The sequence below is a fragment of the Myripristis murdjan genome, chromosome 22 (genome assembly GCF_902150065.1).
Source record: "Myripristis murdjan chromosome 22, fMyrMur1.1, whole genome shotgun sequence".
Classification (NCBI taxonomy): domain Eukaryota; kingdom Metazoa; phylum Chordata; class Actinopteri; order Holocentriformes; family Holocentridae; genus Myripristis; species Myripristis murdjan.
The window spans coordinates 845131-863705 of NC_044001.1; the positions used below are offsets into that span (position 1 = coordinate 845131).

Here is an 18575-nt window from a genome sequence, read left to right on the forward strand (position 1 = left end):
TGGAGGAAACAGTTAAAGGTAGATTGTTGGTCGTAAAAGCCAAATATGAATCTTACAGTTTAGTGTTTGTAAATGTATACGCTCCGAATGCAGGGTGTGACAGGGTTCAGTTTTTAGCTGATCTCAGTGTGGTTCTAAGTCAGAGTGGGTCTGAAGAGTTCTTGTTTCTTGGGGGAGATTTCAACTGCACAGAAAATGATCAAATGGATCGGAATCACCTTGAGCCTCATGCAGCCTCCTGAGGTGCAATCAAACAGCTGATAGAAACCCACAGCTTGGTCGATGTATGGAGGGAGATGAATGAGAAAGAGCGACACTACACATGGGTTCATAGTTCATTGTTGGGTTTGAGATCCAACCAACATGTCAGGGCTGTTCTGAACACTTGGACTAAGAGACTTACTGCTGAGGATCTGGACATGCTACAGGACTACGCTCATGGGACTGAACTTCCTGACAGCAGAGATCCTTTCCCTGAGTTGGGTCTCACAATAGAACAGACTGGAAAACAGGATCTCTGTTGGGCTCTACGTCAGCCATAAAGATGGACCTTTACATGTCAAATAGGAAATGTCTGTGTAAGTGTTGTGTTGCTGCTTTAACCCGAGGAGTGCTGGCTGAGAGAAAGGACACTGTGTGGAGGACTAAACTGAAGGTGTCTGATGGTTGTAGACCAGTGTGGAGGGTGTCTTCTAAAGCCCCGCTGGACAAAAGATCAGGTGACCTGCAGTGTAGGATCCTGCAGGGGGCGCTCATACAGCGTATGAGGGCGCTTTATGTTTGATGTGTTTGCCTCTGACTTAAATTGAAGTTGTTGTTCTTGCTGTACTGCCCAAGTTAACTGACTGGGCCTATATCTGCTTGACAGTGAGTGACACAGATGGAGGAGTTCTGTTTTTGCTTACTGTGTTTATTGCTCCTTTTTATTCTATTTCTTTTTACTGTCTTGTAAGCCCATGTGGGCTGGGGACCTTTTTTGTGTATGGCATGTGAAATAAAAATTACCTTACCTTACCTCACCTTACCTTACCTTACCTGAGCTCTCTCTCTCCTGACACATGAGACGGTTGTTAGTTACCTGTCAAACCTCACAAAGCACGCATGCATCCATGATACAGAACCTGACCAACCATCCTCACAAAAACTAAAATAACCAGCAGCCCCGACTTTAAAAAAGCACAATATATACTTCACAGCAATATCTGCCTTATAGACATTTAGTGCTACTATATGATTCAAACAGTATCCATACATTCATGTCATCATTAAAAAGTGCAGTCTGACCTGAGAGTCTTCAGGCTGCAGTTTGGACTCTTCAGTCCAGCAGACAGCAGCTTCACTCCTGAATCCCACAGCTGGTTCTCACTCAGGTCCAGCTCTGTCAGATGGGGGTTGGACTTCAGAGCCGAGGCCAGAGAAGCACAGCAGCTCTTTGACAACCCGCAGCGCCTCAATCTGAATAAAGAACAAAATATGGAGCTATTATTTCCAGTTTTTTTTTTTTTTTATCAGTCATAGATTTTTCAAAATATTCAAAAAGAAGGACAAACCAATTAAATAATTATTATAACAATTATATTAATAATAATACTGATAACACTAATTTATATTTATATTAGACCTTTAAAGCAAAGTTCCAATGTGCTTTACAAAACCATCAAAGGAAATGAAAAGACATCAAAATATTAAAAACACAAATAAACAAACCATGAAAGCAAGAAATGATAAAAGGTCCAAATTATTCAAATTCAGTGCTAAATACAGTAGACGTGAAAACAGCCATAGGTCCGTCCATAAATAACAAATGAATGGCTCAGTGAAAAGTCCTCACATGCCTTCAGTCGACCATCTTCTCAGAGTAAAACTGGAGAACAAGAGCTTCTGCATCACATGACACCAGCACCCAGTCTCTGGACCAATCAGGGCCAAAGTTAGGAGCATTTCAAAAGACTGACCAGACAACGGTATTCTCCAGTGTCGGTCTGAAAATATGCTTTAGGTAACAAAGAAACGGGAGAAGGAGGCTCGTTTTCAGATTAGGGATGAGAGTTGGCAGAGAAAATGTGAAGAGCAGTGGAATTCAACCAGCTGGACTGCATGGCCAGAGCTCTGCTGCAAAAAATATTGCACCATTTTTTAACTAATGTCAAATCTAAGGAAACTTGTTGTTTGACTTCTTGTAAAAAGTACACCATCATACTTTTTAAAACTGCACTGACAAGCAATGAGAAATATGTCATTTCATAAAGAAAGATTAAAAGAAAAAGGAATAAGGCCTAAATTAAATGAACTAAGTGAAAAAACCTGACAAACCGTTTCAGCGAGGTGTTTTTGTTGACTTTCTTGATCATGGGTCCTTAACTTAATTAATTTGAGAACATTTTGCATTTTGATGCTTTGACAGCTATATTTTGACTCTTTGAATCTTGAAATAAGATATTAATCTGGAATTGTCAGGTGAATATGGCTTATAATGAGCAATTAATACACCTGCATGTGAAATAAGATGCATCCAACAGAGCGGCACTTTTAATTTCGTTGTATTGTTCACAATATAATGACAGTAAAGGCACTTTGACTTTGACTTTCTTATAAAATACACAGCGGTTTCTGTGAGTTGTGCACCGCAGAATTTGCACCCTGCAGACTGTTTTCGCTTGCATATGGTTTTGCAGATAAAGTCCTTATGATTTTGGAAACTAAACTTAATGATACGTGAGTTTGCTGACATTTTTCATGGCGATTTCCCGGGGATGCCAAACATAACCACGGCTTCTCCAGCCGTCTTCATGCACTCTGCGTGTTCAGGGGGCGTCACTCAAGGTGTCTCAAAGGCTGAGTGACCTGGGAAGCAGCTGCACTTTTCTTTTTTCTCTTATCACAGCAGTGAGAGCCTGGTCTCGACCGGTCTTGATCAAAAATCACAATTCCGCCCCGTCCGAGACCGAGACAAGACCGAGTGAAAATATCTTCGATTCTGAGACGAGACCGAGACCCTCAGAAAGTGGTCTCGAGACCCAGACCGACCTCGAGGACTACAACACCAATAAGATCAGATTGTAATTGATTCCATAGAGTGTTTTTTTACAGACAAATGAATGTTGGATGTATATTTGTGTATCTTTGTACAGGTGTGCACATGTATTTATGTATGTATGTAGGTGTATATATGTGGGCTGATATACATATGCTTTGTTTTTCTCTTTTTTATTTTTTATGTAGTTATTGATTTATTTTTCAGTCCCCTACAACTCTCTTCAAACGGGGAGTGGAAAGCTTCCAGGTTCAGATGTAAATGAGTCAATATCAGTATAGAGTGCCACTGAGACTTCCCAATGTCACACAAAAAAAGATGAGATTTTCCACTGAACTCCATATCCACTGTATAAAGTAGACCTTAAGCTGTTAGAAATGCATGTTGGTCAAGCTCCTGCACCTTTTATAAATTGACTGCAAGCATAGAAAGTACAAGCGAATTGCAAAATGTGTCCACCCTGTCATGGGACAATTTCTAAACAGAGTAAATATATTCTAATCATATATTGATTACAAAATGTACATTTTCAGAAAGGTATTTGGTCCCTCGTTCAGGAATATATTTTAGTTTCTGGAAAACATCTCTCAAAAATACAGAAATTATGGAAAAATATGTTTGTATATGTAAAATCTGTGAAAGTTGTACTTTCTTTTCTGAATAAACTCTATAAATAAAGGTATCTGGTAAAACTTTGAAATAATACTGTTTGGCCCTAATCTCTTCAGAGCAAAATCACACAAAAGGTTTTGATAACTTGTGAAAATAATTATTTATTCATATAAAACATGAACATGACGGGGTGGACAATGACATGACGGGGTGGACCTTGGCATGACAGGGTGGACAATAGTGAAGTGCCTCATATATATTTAAAGGAAACAATGTTATGGTTTTGTCAACAAATGTTTTTTGTCAAAACATGACTTTTTTCACCTACTGTATTTTGAATTGTGCACAGGTAGGCTACATTTGGAAATGACACTCAACAACAGCAAAAATAAATAAATAAAACCTTCAACTAGACGAAAAAACAAGATTAATATAAACAAAACAAAAACATGTTGGTCCCTAAATGTAGGCCTACCACAAAAAGTAGAAACATAGGTATCCCTTCAAATGGTTTCTTTCTCTGCATATGTTTTGTCCTCCACTTGACTTCTGGAACACTGAAAAACTTATAAAACTGTTATAAAACTAGACTTGATGACGGGGTGGACAATGACAGGGAGGACGTTTCTGGCTGAAGTTTGCATTTAATGAGCACATGGTGGGCCATTAGCTAGCAACATGTATCAGTTAGGAAGGTGACTGTGTATACTTTAACAAACATATTTTGAATTTCTGAAAAGCATTTATATAGATTCATATTTTGCAATGACAGGGGGGACACATTAAGATTGAACACATTCAAGTTCAATCATAAAAAGCTGAAAATGTCAAAATATAAATGTTGATATGTACTCTCTCTGCAGGAGCTATTCTTCACTCCATTTGTAAAAGACAAAGCAGTGGTAGTGATGTCACTGATTACAGCAGGTGGTTTCTTATAGTGGCAGTAACCACCTAATGACGGGGTGGACAGCAAATCCAGGGACACATGCAAAACGTTTATTATTATTATGAAATTAGACCATAAATGATCCAATTGACTCATTTTATTCAAGTACTTGAGAGCAACAAGAGCATGTAAAAGATTTGTACATTGTTTATCATTTATCTACTTATTTCACTCAGTGAAGTTAGTAGAGAGGAGTTTGGGACATTGCAAAATCACATGCATCTAAACATAAAACATTTTTTTTAAATATGAAAAACACCCTTTTAAAGATGTATCTCTTCACCAATGTGTGTTTAAATGTTTGGCCATTTATAATAAACCCTCAAAGTTTTCTTATTTTGCAAATTTTTCATGAAAAGTGAGTGATTTCTGCCCGGGACACCAAATGGTACCCTATATTGATATTGACTCAAATAGTCTGTTGGGCAAAACTTGAAAAGTTACGACTTGAAAAATTCTATGCTGATGTTGTGTGAGCCGAATATTAGTGTTTTAATACCAGAGGCCTGTATCACGAAGTGGGATTAAGGCGTTAGCGAGATGCCTTCAGGCTCCACTCCGGATTTTCTGTATCACAAAGCTGGTTCACCTCTGATCGGGACAGGAAACCTGTCCTGAACCTGTCCTGAAAGCTAGCCTGCTCCGGGGCAGGCTAGCTTTCAGGACAGGATTGAATCCTACATAAAGCTCCGCCCTCTGGCCAATCAGCTGTTTGCCAGAACGTGGCCTGCCCAATCATTGACGATCCCCTGAACGACGAGTCCAAATAAGGAGAGCATTACGGCGTGAGAGGATTTTCCTGGACCGGTCAAACCCGTTAGATTTTGCCTCTGACTCTCTGTGAGAGAGAGGCTGTGATGCTGATGTGAAGCAGCTTCAGGCTAACAGCTGCTGCTGTACAGAGCTGACACTCTGCACGAGAGGAACACAGGACAGACCATTAAAGGAAATGTGATCATTAAAAGGATTTTAGAGGCGTTTCACAACATTTTAGGGACATTTAAAATGGCACAATTAATTAGCTCTAAATATTTTGGGGGGCAAATTATTCCTGGGTGAGAGAATGGGCCTGATTGACAGCTCGCTGATGCAAATGTGAAAAAGGATCATTTGTCCTTCATTCCAGAGGCGAGTCGGCCTTTAGATTTGCCTTTTGTTCCTGCTGAGTTCTAACGCAGCTCAGAGTCTGATTTTATTCAGGCTGTCAACCTGATGCACGGACGTGACTGAATTTTGGCGTCCGCTTTATTTTATTATCGCCTGTATAACAGGCGGTAATAAAAAGGCAAACTTAACAAATGCAATGATGTTCTTGTGTTTTTACTTGCTCCCATGCTCTTTTAACCCCTGAGGGGGGTTAAATACACACAGCACATCTGTGCAGCAGTGGTGTAGTCTAGTGTATTCTAGTGGGTATACGCGTGCATGAACATGCACGCGCGCGCACACACACACAGACACACACAGACACACACACACACACACACGCGCACGCACACACACACACACACACACACACACACACAGGCTCCCTTTCTGAAACGTTAACGTTAGCTCCAGCTGTAGTGTGCCCCAAAATATGGTCAAAAAGAACCCACTTCATAACACAGAGAAGGCGACTTTATGAACGGGAAAGTGAACGTTATGTCAAAAAAACATACTCATACGTATCTTTGCGCATTTTTAAGTTGTTATACGGAAATTCGGGCCCTTTTCTACTGGGTATACGCCGTATACCTGCGTATCACGTAGACTACACCACTGCTGTGCAGTGAGTTCATGGGTTTCAGTGTCAGATGTGGAAACTTGAGCCGATGACGTGCAACTTCAACATTTATGCAGTCGGCAGTTCGTTACCCAGAATTCTGCCTTCTCTTTGAGGCAGCCGCGCTCTGCGTTTTTCCTTGTGGCTCATGTTTGTGATTGGTCGGCTCCTTCAGACTCCGCCCCTTATACATGTGCATTCATGGCTCTTGATGAGGCAAACCTGGATGGAGTGAGCGAGCTGATAATCAGTGTTGTGATGCCGGTTATCCCTGATCACCAGGATCTCCATTAGTGCAGCCGGATAGGTCTGAGAGATCCAGGGAAAACTGAGCTGCTGCCTGATACAGGCCTCAGGTGAGACAATGTATAAGGAATGCTTTTCCAAATAAAAATAACTTAAAAATAACTAATAAATAAATAAAAAGATTAACCAGGTGGTGGCAGTAGAGGTGGGCCCATCAATATATTGATATAATATGGATACTGTGATATGAGATCAGATATCATGTGGGATTTGGGATATGGTAATATCTTGTGGCATCAGTGTTGTCCTCTCCTGCTTTTAAAGGCTGCATTACAGTAAAGGGATGCAGTTTTCTCAACTTATTAGACGCTCCTCTCTGCTGTTATTGGCCTCAGCCTGCTCGCTCATCATATCCATGTTACTAATGACTTACACTTTGATGAAAGCACCAACCAGTCATCCTAACAAGATCCTCACAATATGGATATCACAGTATTCAGTCAAAAACATGGTGACAGTCCACTGTGTTCATGTGGCTCAGTCTGAGGGACTAGAGACAGAAAATATCCTGAAATATACAAAATGTTCATTTGGCGTGGTCGTCTGTCAGCCTGCAGAGTTTAAACAAAGTTTTGCATGGGAAGTAGGTGAGCTGTGAAAAAGTGTGTGAAAATGATCAAAATAATAATCAATGAAAAACAAGAGGTCCTAAAGGTTTAGTTGAGGTTCAGAACAGTTACAAGACAACAGTGACCATGAGGGAATGTGATCAGGATGGGAAAAGTTGGACATATCAACTCCATCCCATCATGCCTAATCTGTGAAAGATACCAGAATGCACTGATATGCCCACATGGGATTTTTGTCCCCGATGATTCATCAAAGAAAATATTGGAATCCTTTGTGAATCCATAGTTGGACCAAGACCTCCATCATGGTGTCCTCTATACGTTCTGTGGAATTATCACAATAAATATCAGATTCCCAAAGACTCCTACATGCACAATATGTACGATATCATCACTCAAGTTCACAGTTTTTTCATTTCAACACACAAGCATTGTGTGAAAATACAGTTTGACAACAATTTGAGATGTAAGCTTGTAAAACTCCTGTTCAGCTAACAGAATGTGACATGTTCACACATCATTAAAAAGTGCAGTCTGACCTGAGAGTCTTCAGTCTGCAGTTTGGACTCTCCAGTCCAGCAGACAGCAGCTCCACTCCTGAATCCTGCAGCCTGATGTTCTCACTCAGGTCCAGTTCTGTCAGATGGGGGTTGGACTTCAGAGCCGAGGCCACGGTTCCACAGTGAGTCTTTGAGAGTCGACAGCCAGAAAGTCTGTAATTACAGATTTAATGACAAGTCTGTGATTTTCTTGTGTCTAGTGTTATATTATAGTAATATTAAATTGTATTACAGGATACAAATTTTTTGAAAGGTGCTTCATGTATAATATCCGAACAAACCAAGCAGTAGAAACCAGATGCTCAAGTTCAATTACTCAGGAAAAACTCTGGTTTTGAAGTATTGTAGGCGTGAGCTGCTGTGGGCATCACCATCGTGTTGCCTCCTTTTTACCCTGGACTGCCTGAAGTATATTTTTTCTCTCAGAATCAATCTTTATCCTGAATATTTAGAGAACTACATATCTTTATTGTATTTCTGATGGTGTCAGGTATGGAAGCAGCTCTACACTGTTTGTATAATGTTGATTTGACATCAGGACTAACCGAGCCTTCCTGCAGTTCCTCACAGCTGGGATCAGTCTCTGTCGTCCCTCATCTGATGTGTTGTACGCCTTCAGGTCAAACTCATCCAGAACATCCTCTGACATCTGCAGCATGTAGGCCAGAGCTGAGCAGTGGATCTCAGAGAGTTTCTTCTCTGATCTGTTCTCTGACTTGAGGAACTTTTGGATGTCCTGATGTACTGAGAGGTCGTTCATCTCCATCAAACAGTGGAAGATGTTGATGCTTCTGTCAGGTGAGACACTGTCGGTGTTCATCTCCTTCAGGTTGTTGATGGCTGTCTTGATGTCTCCTGCTCTGCTCTCTGTCCGACCCAGCAGGCCTCCTAAGAGCCTCTGGTTGGACCCCAGCAGGCCTCCTAAGAGCTTCTGGTTGGACCCCAGCAGGCCTCCTAAGAGCTTCTGGTTGGACTTCAGTGAGAGGCCATGAAGGAAACGGACAAAGAGGTCAAGATGGCCATTTTCGCTCTTCAGGGCTTCAGACATGACTGTCTTCAGGAAGATATCCAACGATGGCTTTTTGTCATCACATTCTCTCCTCATGACTCTGGCCAGTACCTCTGTGTTGCTGTTGGTGTAGCAGTGGAAGATGTAGACTGCAGCCAGAAACTCCTGAATGCTCAGATGAACAAAGCAGTAGACTTTTCTCTGGAAGAGCACACACTCGGTTTTGAAGATCTCTGTGCACACTCCTGAGTACACCGAGGCCTCTGTGACATCAAGACCACACTCCTCCAGGTCTTCTTGGTAGAACATCAGGTTGCCTTTCTTCAGATGTTCAAATGCCAGCCTGCCCAGCTTCAGAAGAACTTTCCTGTCAGTCTTCATCAGCTCCTGCTGACTCCTGTCATGTCTCTCATTGTACTTGTGCTTCTTCCTCTGTGTCTGAACCAGCAGGAAGTGTGAGTACATGTCAGTCAGGCTCTTGGGCAGCTCTCCTCTCTGGTCTGTAGTCAACATGTGCTCCAGAACTGTAGCAGTGATCCAGCAGAAGACTGGCATGTGGCACATGATGTGGAGGCTCCTGGACGCCTTGATGTGTGAGATGATTCTGTTGCACAGCTCCTCATCACTGGATCTCCTCCTGAAGTACTCCTCCTTCTGGAGGTCAGTGAACCCTCGCACTTCTGTTACCCTGTCGACACATGTAGGAGGGATCTGATTGGCTGCCGCAGGTCTGGAAGTTATCCAGAGGAGAGCCGAGGGAAGCAGCTTCCCCTTGATGAGGTTTGTCAGCAGGACGTCTACTGATGATGTCTGTGTGACATCAGACACGACCTCATTGTTCTGGAAATCCAATGAAAACCTGCTTTCATCCAGGCCGTCAAAGATGAACACGACTTTACAGGCGGCGAGCTTCTCTGCTGTGACCGTCTGTAATGTTGGATGGAAAACACGGAGCAGCTGGAGAAGACTGTAGCGCTCATCTTTGATCAAGTTCAGCTCCCGGAACGAGAGCAGAACCACAAGACTGACATGTTGGTTTTCCAAGCCCTCTGCCCAGTCCAGAGTGAACTTCTGCACTGAGAAGGTTTTTCCAATGCCAGCAACGCCCTGCGTCACAACTACTCTGATGTGTGTGTCTTGGCCAGGTAAGGGTTTAAAGATGTCCTGGCACCTGATTGGAGTGTCACTGAGGGTCTCCATCTTGGATGTTGTCTCCAGCTGCCACACCTCATGTTGGGTATTAACCTCTTCCCTCTGTCCCTGTGTGATGTAGAGCTCAGTGTAGATCCTGTTGAGGGGGGTTCCACTTCCTGCTGCAGCAGTTCCTTCTGTCACAAATTCACATCTCCTCTTCAGACTGATCTTATGCTCGTCTAAAACCTCCTGCAGACCGCCGTCCACTGGGCTGGTTTGACTGGGTGTCTGCAGTCCAGGTCTTGTTCTGGATCTTTCTCCACACTGGGGACAGGCAGGATCTCCTGATGGATCAGACTGGTCCCAGTCTGAGGTGATGCACCGTCTGCAGAACCAGTGTCCACAGCTGGTGGAGACTGGATCCCTCAGGAGCTCCTGACACAAAGCACAGCAGGACGGCTGCTCATTCACATCACCTCGACTCCTCTTCCTGTCCCTGTGGAGATGAAAGCAGTTTGTTTATGTTTAGACAAAATTATGTTTTAACAGAAATCTTAAAATCTTAAAAAAAAAAAAAAAATGTAAAAAACACACAAACACGATGATGTGACACTTGACATTTAGCCACGGTTATTACAATTATCATAAGTGGTCTCTTATGTCACTTTGTGTGACTACATTTACATGGACAAAAATATTCTAATATTAATGCAATTAAGATAGTATTTACAAGACTAAATGTCCATGTAAGCAGCAAGACATCCACTTTGACTTTTTGCAGCAGATTATGACAAATACAGCAATCCAAGAGATTGACAGCTCATGTTTTTGTTTTGTTTTTGTTTGGAAATTCGCTGCAACAAGCTTTCAACAAACACAAGAGGACGACGCCCCCTTGACTTAAGCCTGAGATTAGTCACCATGGTTACTACTACAGTTTACTACGACTAGACCCCATAACAAATGTCTGAATCCCCTCCACATCCAGGTGGGTTTTCATGCTGGGTTCCAGTGCTCCTGTCTGGTTCCAGGGCCAGAAGTCAGGTATTACAACCTCAGGCTGGGACAATATGCTGATCTCCTGATCGATACTATCATGACACCTGGGAGCCGATCAATACATATTGTGTTTCTTAAGTATCCTCTTATCCTTGTTGTATAAATGTGTCAGAAACTGGCCCTCACTGTCAGTCCAGCTGGAGAAGCAGAGCTCCTCTGAACGGCCTCGCTCGCTAGGTTGTGTGTGTAAAGTTTGATGAGGCTGTGATTCTCCTAGAGGTCACTAGAGGTCATTTTCTCCAGCGACGTCCAGTTTGACAAAAGTCTCTGCCTGCAGTGAAATGGCTGCTATGGGGGCCAACATCATCACACAGGAATCAAATGTGGCTCATTGAATCCACAAGAGTCTCAGCTTTCCAGTCAAAGCAACTGATGCAGCTCCAAGACTGTTTAGGCCCCAATCTGCACACAAACACACCACAGCTTAAGAATAAAAAAACTAAAACTAAAATTTAGTCCCAGTTTGAAACAATATATTTTCCAGAGAGTTCTCAGGTTCTGTAAATGCATTGTGAAAATAAAAGAGCGATGTGTTGAACCTTGTGTTTTTTACCTTGAATCTTGATGATGAAATGAAAATGTACTTTTGAATAATTAAGTATTTTTAAAAGAGATTACTTTAACTCAAGTAAAACATTTGACTGAGCAGCTTCCACTGGCAGTGCAGTAATATTTGACCAGGAGGATCTACACTTTAACTCAAGTCATGGGCTTCACCACTGCTCACGGTGAAGCACCTCCATGCTGACGTGTGTGTGTGTGTGTGTGTGTGTGTGTGTGTGTGCATGTGTGATGTGAGCCATGGTGCATCACATGCACATCAGTCTGAGCAGCACAGGATCAGATTTCTCTGTCAGTCAATGTGAATCTAAACTTCAGACTCAGGTGTGTGAAGAACTTGTGAGTGCAGGTGCAGGTGGAAATGTTCTCAGGTGCTTTGGTGCAAAACATCAAACAGCATCATAGTTTGTGGAAAACAGCACAGAGCCAGATGTGTTTTGTTTGAACAGCTGGATTGCAGAGCAGGGAGCAATCCTCACTTCTTGCTCTGCTATATAATCTCAGTCGGCCTGTCGTGATATGTGATAAGTCGGTTAATTGCACGGTAAATTTAAATGAAGTTGGTAACTTTTCTGATCGCGATTAATCGCCACGTTCATGCGTGTTTGTTTTCCTCGTCTCTCTGCCAAAGAGAGCAGAGGACAAGAGCGTCTGTCAGCCAGGTGAGCTGCTTCATCAGAGGAATGAACGGAGGGAACGCTCCTGTCATCGAGTGTCTTTGTCTCTGTGAGGGGGCGGGGCCATGGGCTGCACACACACACACACACACACACACACACAAAGACGAGGCGGAGAAAAGAGCGAACGACATGGAACTTCTTCTGAAACCACAAAGACTTGAGTCTGTTATAATTGGCCTTATAGTTCAGTGTCTCTTGTATTGTCCAGTGTATCATATAGTTCAGGACAGCTTGTCCACTTGGAGCGGGCTCAGCATAACAGAGGACAGATAAAACAGGAGCCAGATGTACTTTATCTTGTTATTTAGGTCTGTTGCATTAGACACACGCCCAGTCAACATCCACACACACAGCATCACACATTCTGGGAACAAGGCATGGACAGTGGTTGGCCTGTCCATGTCCGGGTAACTGGCCAATTATACTCCAACCTCTGTACGGGGCAGGCCCAGCCTAAGAACATAAATGTGCATCATTTCCTGATATCAGGGCTCATTCTGACGGAGATCCTGTGGGAGCTCTGTCACTCTGAAGATTTTCTCCGGTTTGTTCTTGTCCATTTCAACGTTTTTGGTTGTGTTTTTTTTTTTTTTTTTTTTAATTACAGTGCACTTTTTGTTATCAGGGCCAGTTTTTTGTATTCATAACGTCTTTATTTATTTATTTTGGTATTTTTACGTCTTTTTTTATTTTGGATATTTAAAATTTCTTGTTTATATTTTTGAATATTCTTGTTGAATAAATGTTTATTTCTCTTCAAAAGGGTGTTCTTGCATCATTATGCCTTTATTATCATAATAAAAGTTTAAAGAATGGTCTGAAAATGTCAAAATTACAGCAATAATAAAAATTGTGTTAAAAGCACAATATTACGTAATGTTATCGCTTATCGCAATTCCGATGCAATTCATCGCAAAGCAAAATGTGTTATTGTGACAGGCCTAAACCTCATGTCATCATATTCCATCAGGCTCACAGTCTGACAGCTGTCTTACTTTGTGTCTGGAGCTCCAGGTTCAGCACTGAAGTCTTCAGGTAGTCCTTTAGACCGGTCACTCTTCATGGACAGACAGCTGGACACTGCAGACTCTGCTCTGTGGCAGGAACCTCTGGAAACACAAATGTTTGAAACAGGTTATTAGTTCTTGTAAATCAGGGCTCCAGACTAACTTTTCCACTGGCAGCACTGGTGCTCCCAGCTTTCCCAGTCACTCCCAGCAGCTCATGATTTGGTCGCAACCTTTTTTTGTGAGGGGGGGTCCAGCTAAAAGAGCGGATGTGGCTCATGATCTGAAGCATCAGTTTCAGTGTCACGTCTACTTTCTCCATGAGCCACAAACAGATTTCACAAGAAAACAGTGAACACACACTGCACTCTAACAGCTGTCTTACTTTGTGTCTGAAGCTCCAGGTCCATCACTGAAGTCTGGAATTCGTCCTTTAGACCAGTCACTCTTCATGGACAGACGGCTGGACACTGCAGATGCTGCTCTGCCCTCCTCTTCCTCCACACAGTCACTCATCTTCTGCTTTAAGTCAGTCTAAGAGGTGCACACACACACACACACACACACACACACACCAAAGGGATGATATATGGGTTGATGTTCTAGTTTCCTATTGGACAACAGGCATTAACTGTGATAAATGGAGTCACATAAATAATGTGTGTTTCAACATATTTTTGTAGAAACGTCACAGTTATTTTGTTGCTATTTTATATTTAGTGTATATCTATAATAATTTTCTATGTTGTTTTTTCTACTTCAATTCCAAAATGGTTATTTTGCAAATGTATGTTTTTTTAATTTTAATTAAATTTTTTTGGTCAGTCTTTACACTGATCTCATTTTTTTTAATTTTTATTAATGTCTTGCTAATTATTTGTTGTATTTTTCCCCCTCATGTCTCAAAAAATAATAAAGTGAATTTACGCAGGTGACACACACAAACACACACACACACACACACACACACACACACACACACACACACAGTGTCTTCATAGATCACATGTTGCTCTTCACTCCTCCTTACTCACTTTGCTGACTTGTGAATGTCGTCTTTTTTACTGAATATATTTTTCACTCACAGAAAAATAAAGACGTTAAAAAATATTATCCAAAATCTCAGTGTGTGAATATTTTCCCAGAGCAACAGCACTCATCCCTACATTAACCATATTGAGGGATTTGGTCAAAATATTTCTAAATAGGCCTATTTGATTTAGTCTCTGTCACCCAGCCCGAGCCTTACAGTGAAATTCGACATTTTAATTTGAATTTGTCATGGCGACCAGTTTCATGCATGCAGCGTTTGGTCTCTGTAAAGGAGCCGGGAGCCGCTGATGATCTGCACAAATAAATGCAGATTAATAAATAATTTGTGAAGCACAAATTCCCTTTAGGAATGCACAAATGAAAGAGTGTAAATGCAGCAGAGCTCATGGACATGTTTCCCTGTTTCTGTCCAATCCAGAGGCTGCGTTCCAGTCGCTGCGCTCACCAGCAAATCCTGGTGTCGTCATGAAACCTGCAACCTGACAAACAAGAAACACTGCTTTCTGTTCAGGCTGCAAAAAGAAAAAGCCACAGGCCTGTTCAGGGCCCTGGGAACACAGGGGGCCCTGCCCAGTTTGAAAACTATTAATAGATTTGCATTTTTAATTAATTAATTTATTAATTTGTTCATTTACCAGTGGCGGCTTTCATACATACAGATCCGTCTGTATTTCCTGTGGAATAAACGGAATTAAACGGCTTTAAAAACGTGCTGTCTGACGGATAGAACTGGCTCACATTTGTTTTTACCGCCTGAGGAGATTTTTTTTTTCATCACCACAAAGAAAATGATCACTGCTTTACTTTTTAATTTTATTTCTAACAGATGAACTCAACAGTGAAAAATGCAGCTTGAAAACAGTGTCAGACAAAAGTGTCGACTCACCGCAGAGGCAGAAGTTTCTTTCTTTCTTTCTTTCTTTCTTCTTGGACTTGAACTCAAAGATAAACAGAAATCCTCTCCTGCCGTCTGAACGTGTGCAGCTCTTCTACATCATGACAGTGGGACAGTCCAACATTAATGATGATGATGAGCCTCCTGGTCGCGGCTCGTCCAAACCTTCAACCAAACTTTCACTTTCACTCGTGCTGCGTTCACGTCCTCGTCGACTCATGGGAAAATTCAGCAGCTCCCACCTGCGTCACTGCGCTTTGGGACTCTGGACATTTTTCAAAGGGTTAGAAAGACAGCAGGTAAGTTATGTCAGTGAATCAGGAGGAGGCTTGTAAATATTCAGGTCAGCTACCAGTAAAAGCACAGGTTACTGTTGTCCTGCAGCTGTGTGCTGATCAGTATTGACAATATAACAGATCATGACAAGAAAAATAAAGGAACTTGTTTGTGCTTATTTTGTTGTCATTTTTTGAACTAGATGGTGACTCATAAAACAAATGATAGAACTTGGGAGGGATACACCTATATATAAATACATAACACTATATAACACTACAGCTCTGCTGTGATGTATGTGATGCAGTGTCCAATCACTAACTGATATCCAATAAGGATATCATTTAAAATTCAAATGTCATGTTTTTTATATGTGGTTTGACTGCTGTATTTTTGAAATCTCCTGAACACAAAGTTCATGTCATTCAGGTGTGAGGATGGAGAGAAAGAAGAGAAGAAGACAGAGAAAGAATCAGGGCAGACAGGAAGGCCACAGGTTGCTCTAATATCAGGTGGAAGTGCAGGAACAGCCACTTGATACCAAGTGATTCATTTCCAAAATATTATTTATATTGAAAAACTGCATTAGCAAGATGTGTAATTTATTCAAAGCTATGAAGTAATGCTTGTTTGACCGTATGACTTAGCAGAGAAGAACACAGGCATCTGCTAAAAGTCTATAGTAAAAGTCTTATATTTTGTAAGTCCATGAATAAATAAGATTTATACATGCAAATACAAAAAAAAACCTCAACCTCCTCCCCCCCGCCTGTCGACCTCCTCCTCCCCTCTCTCCTCACTGTGAACCAGAGCCTGAGATGCTGAGAAGCCTGAGAAGCTCCTCCACATGAAGCAGGAACTCACTCCCCGCTCGGAGAGAGCAAACCACCTTTTTCCGGCAGAGAACCACGGCCTCGGACTCAGAGGTGCCGATCCTCGTCCTCATTCACAAACTGCCCCTGTGCATGCTGGGAGGTCATGGCTTAAAGCGGCCAGCAGAACATCTCATCTGCAGTCGTGTGGTCACCAAAGTGGAACCTTCCACCTGCTGACTGGGCCTTGAGATCCAGTCCATGAGGATGATGAACAGATCTGGAGAGGAGGAGCAGCCCAGTGGGAGCAGCTGGACGGTCTGCACTTAAACAGGCTGATGATCCACATGCCAAACTTCCTGCCCCATAGGCCCAGGACACCCAGAGCTCCGCCCCAACCTGCCATCCATATCTTACTGCACCGGGCCCCTACTTCTCCTCCATACCTCTCTTTAATGTTTGCCGCTTCAGATAGATAGATAGATAGATAGATAGATACTTTATTCATCCCAAAGGAAATGCACAGTTTTCAACAGTATCCACAGATTACAAGATTAAATAAATAAAAAATAAAGAATAAAAGATGACACTAGAGATCTAAGTACCCAATGTGCAAAAAACCGTGTGCATAGATGTATACAATGTGCATAGATGTGGGCAATGTGCAAATTTACTGTATAAACAGATGATAAATATCAGCAAGCAATATATACACTATAAACAAGGAATATATAAAAAATAGGAATATAAGGTGCTGAGTAGAAGGAAGAATGTGCATATAGTAAGAGTTACTTCCTCTGGGTGGAGTTAAAGAGTCGCATGGCGTGGGGGAGGAATGATTTCCTCAGTCTGTCGGTGGAGCAGGACAGTGACAGCAGCCTGTCACTGAAGCTGCTCCTCTGCCTGGTGGTGGTGCTGTGCAGTGGATGCAGTGGATTGTCCATGATTGACAGGAGCCTGCTCAGCGCCCGTTGCTCTGCCACAGATGTCAGGCTCTCCAGTTGTGTGCCCACAACAGAGCCCGCTTTCCTCACCAGTTTGTCCAGTCGTGAGGCGTCCTGCACGTGGCAGGAGTCCGAGTTGTACTGGAAGTCCGACGTGTACAGGGTGAACAGGACTGGAGAGAGCACAGTCCCCTGCGGCGCTCCTGTGCTGCTGATCACAGTGTCTGACCTGCAGTCCCCCAGTCGCACATACTGAGGTCTGCCTGTCAGATAGTCCATGATCCATGCCGTCAGGTGTGAGCCTACTCCCATATCAGTCAGTTTGTGACCGAGCAGCTGGGGCTGCTCGGTCCATATATGAATATCAGATAATCAGTGCTGCTTCGCCTCTCAGTACATGGAGCGCTTCACCGCCACCAAGAAGAAGTTCTCCTGAGGACACAGGCCGGGGCTCAGGGGCCGCGGCGCCACCCGCAGGCCCGACCGGGAACTGCGGCGGCGGCCCGCAGGCGGGGCCACGGCATCTTCAGACTGAGCACGGCGCCACCTGGCGGCGGCTGAGCACAAACAGCTGAGCTTTTAACACCCAGACAGAGAGTTGAAGCCGGAGGAGGAGCGGAGCGTCCGGACGGCGAGGAGGAGGAGCCGCAGCCTCTCAGGGACTCACAGGGACTCACCTGCACACTAACAGAATGTAATCTGCACACCTTAGGCATCTGCAGCTTCACTTTATGAGCAAATCAACAGAGTTTGTTTCCAAAATGCTGGGCGGCACAATATTTCTTTGATCAGTCAGCGTCGCCTCTCCGTTTAGGCCTCGATCTGAAAACAGCCCGTTCCCTCCGCCTCGCCCTTCAGGCCACAGGAACACTGATCTGGTCTCAGCTGTGGTCTTCTTCTGTGGTGTGGACGGTGCACAGGACGCAGGTGGATATCTGTGATGGTGCAGGGGCGGAGCCAGATAGATAGGACTGCTGCTCCACACACACACACACACACGACACGAGTGTGTGTGTGTGTGTGTGTGTGTGTGTGTGTGTGTGTGTGTGTGTGTGTGTGTGTGTGTGTGTGTCCTGACAGCCGGGACGGTCTCTTTCAGGTCCAGAAAAATCTGAGAATTGAAGATTTCTCAGGACCAGTTATTGAATATTATTGAATGTTGTCAGCCCTAATGTTGATTTTTTTTTAATATATATATATATATATGTATATTGAGTGATAAACCTTCATAAGAATGTGAGCAAAATAAAATTATACGTACCACTGAGAAAATAAAATTATTCGTCACTGAAATTCCAAATTGTCGGCATGAAAAAAGGACTAAAGATTCAGGGAAATGTGGCAGAGTGG

The 18575-nt window shown here is 42.9% G+C and overlaps 1 protein-coding gene across 1 annotated transcript; it reads right to left on the reverse strand.

Moving 5' to 3' along the window:
* Window positions 1-1298: 1298 nt before the first annotated feature.
* LOC115354423 (NLR family CARD domain-containing protein 3-like) lies at window positions 1299-13703 on the reverse strand (the record flags this gene model as incomplete). The annotated part of the gene is made up of 6 exons (XM_030044818.1): window positions 13631-13703; window positions 8704-10434; window positions 8341-8655; window positions 7783-7948; window positions 3028-3035; window positions 1299-1455 (listed from the first exon to the last, which is right to left on the reverse strand). Coding segments are annotated over exons 1-6 (2445 nt in total), but the record flags the coding sequence as incomplete, so codon positions are not given.
* Window positions 13704-18575: the final 4872 nt, after the last annotated feature.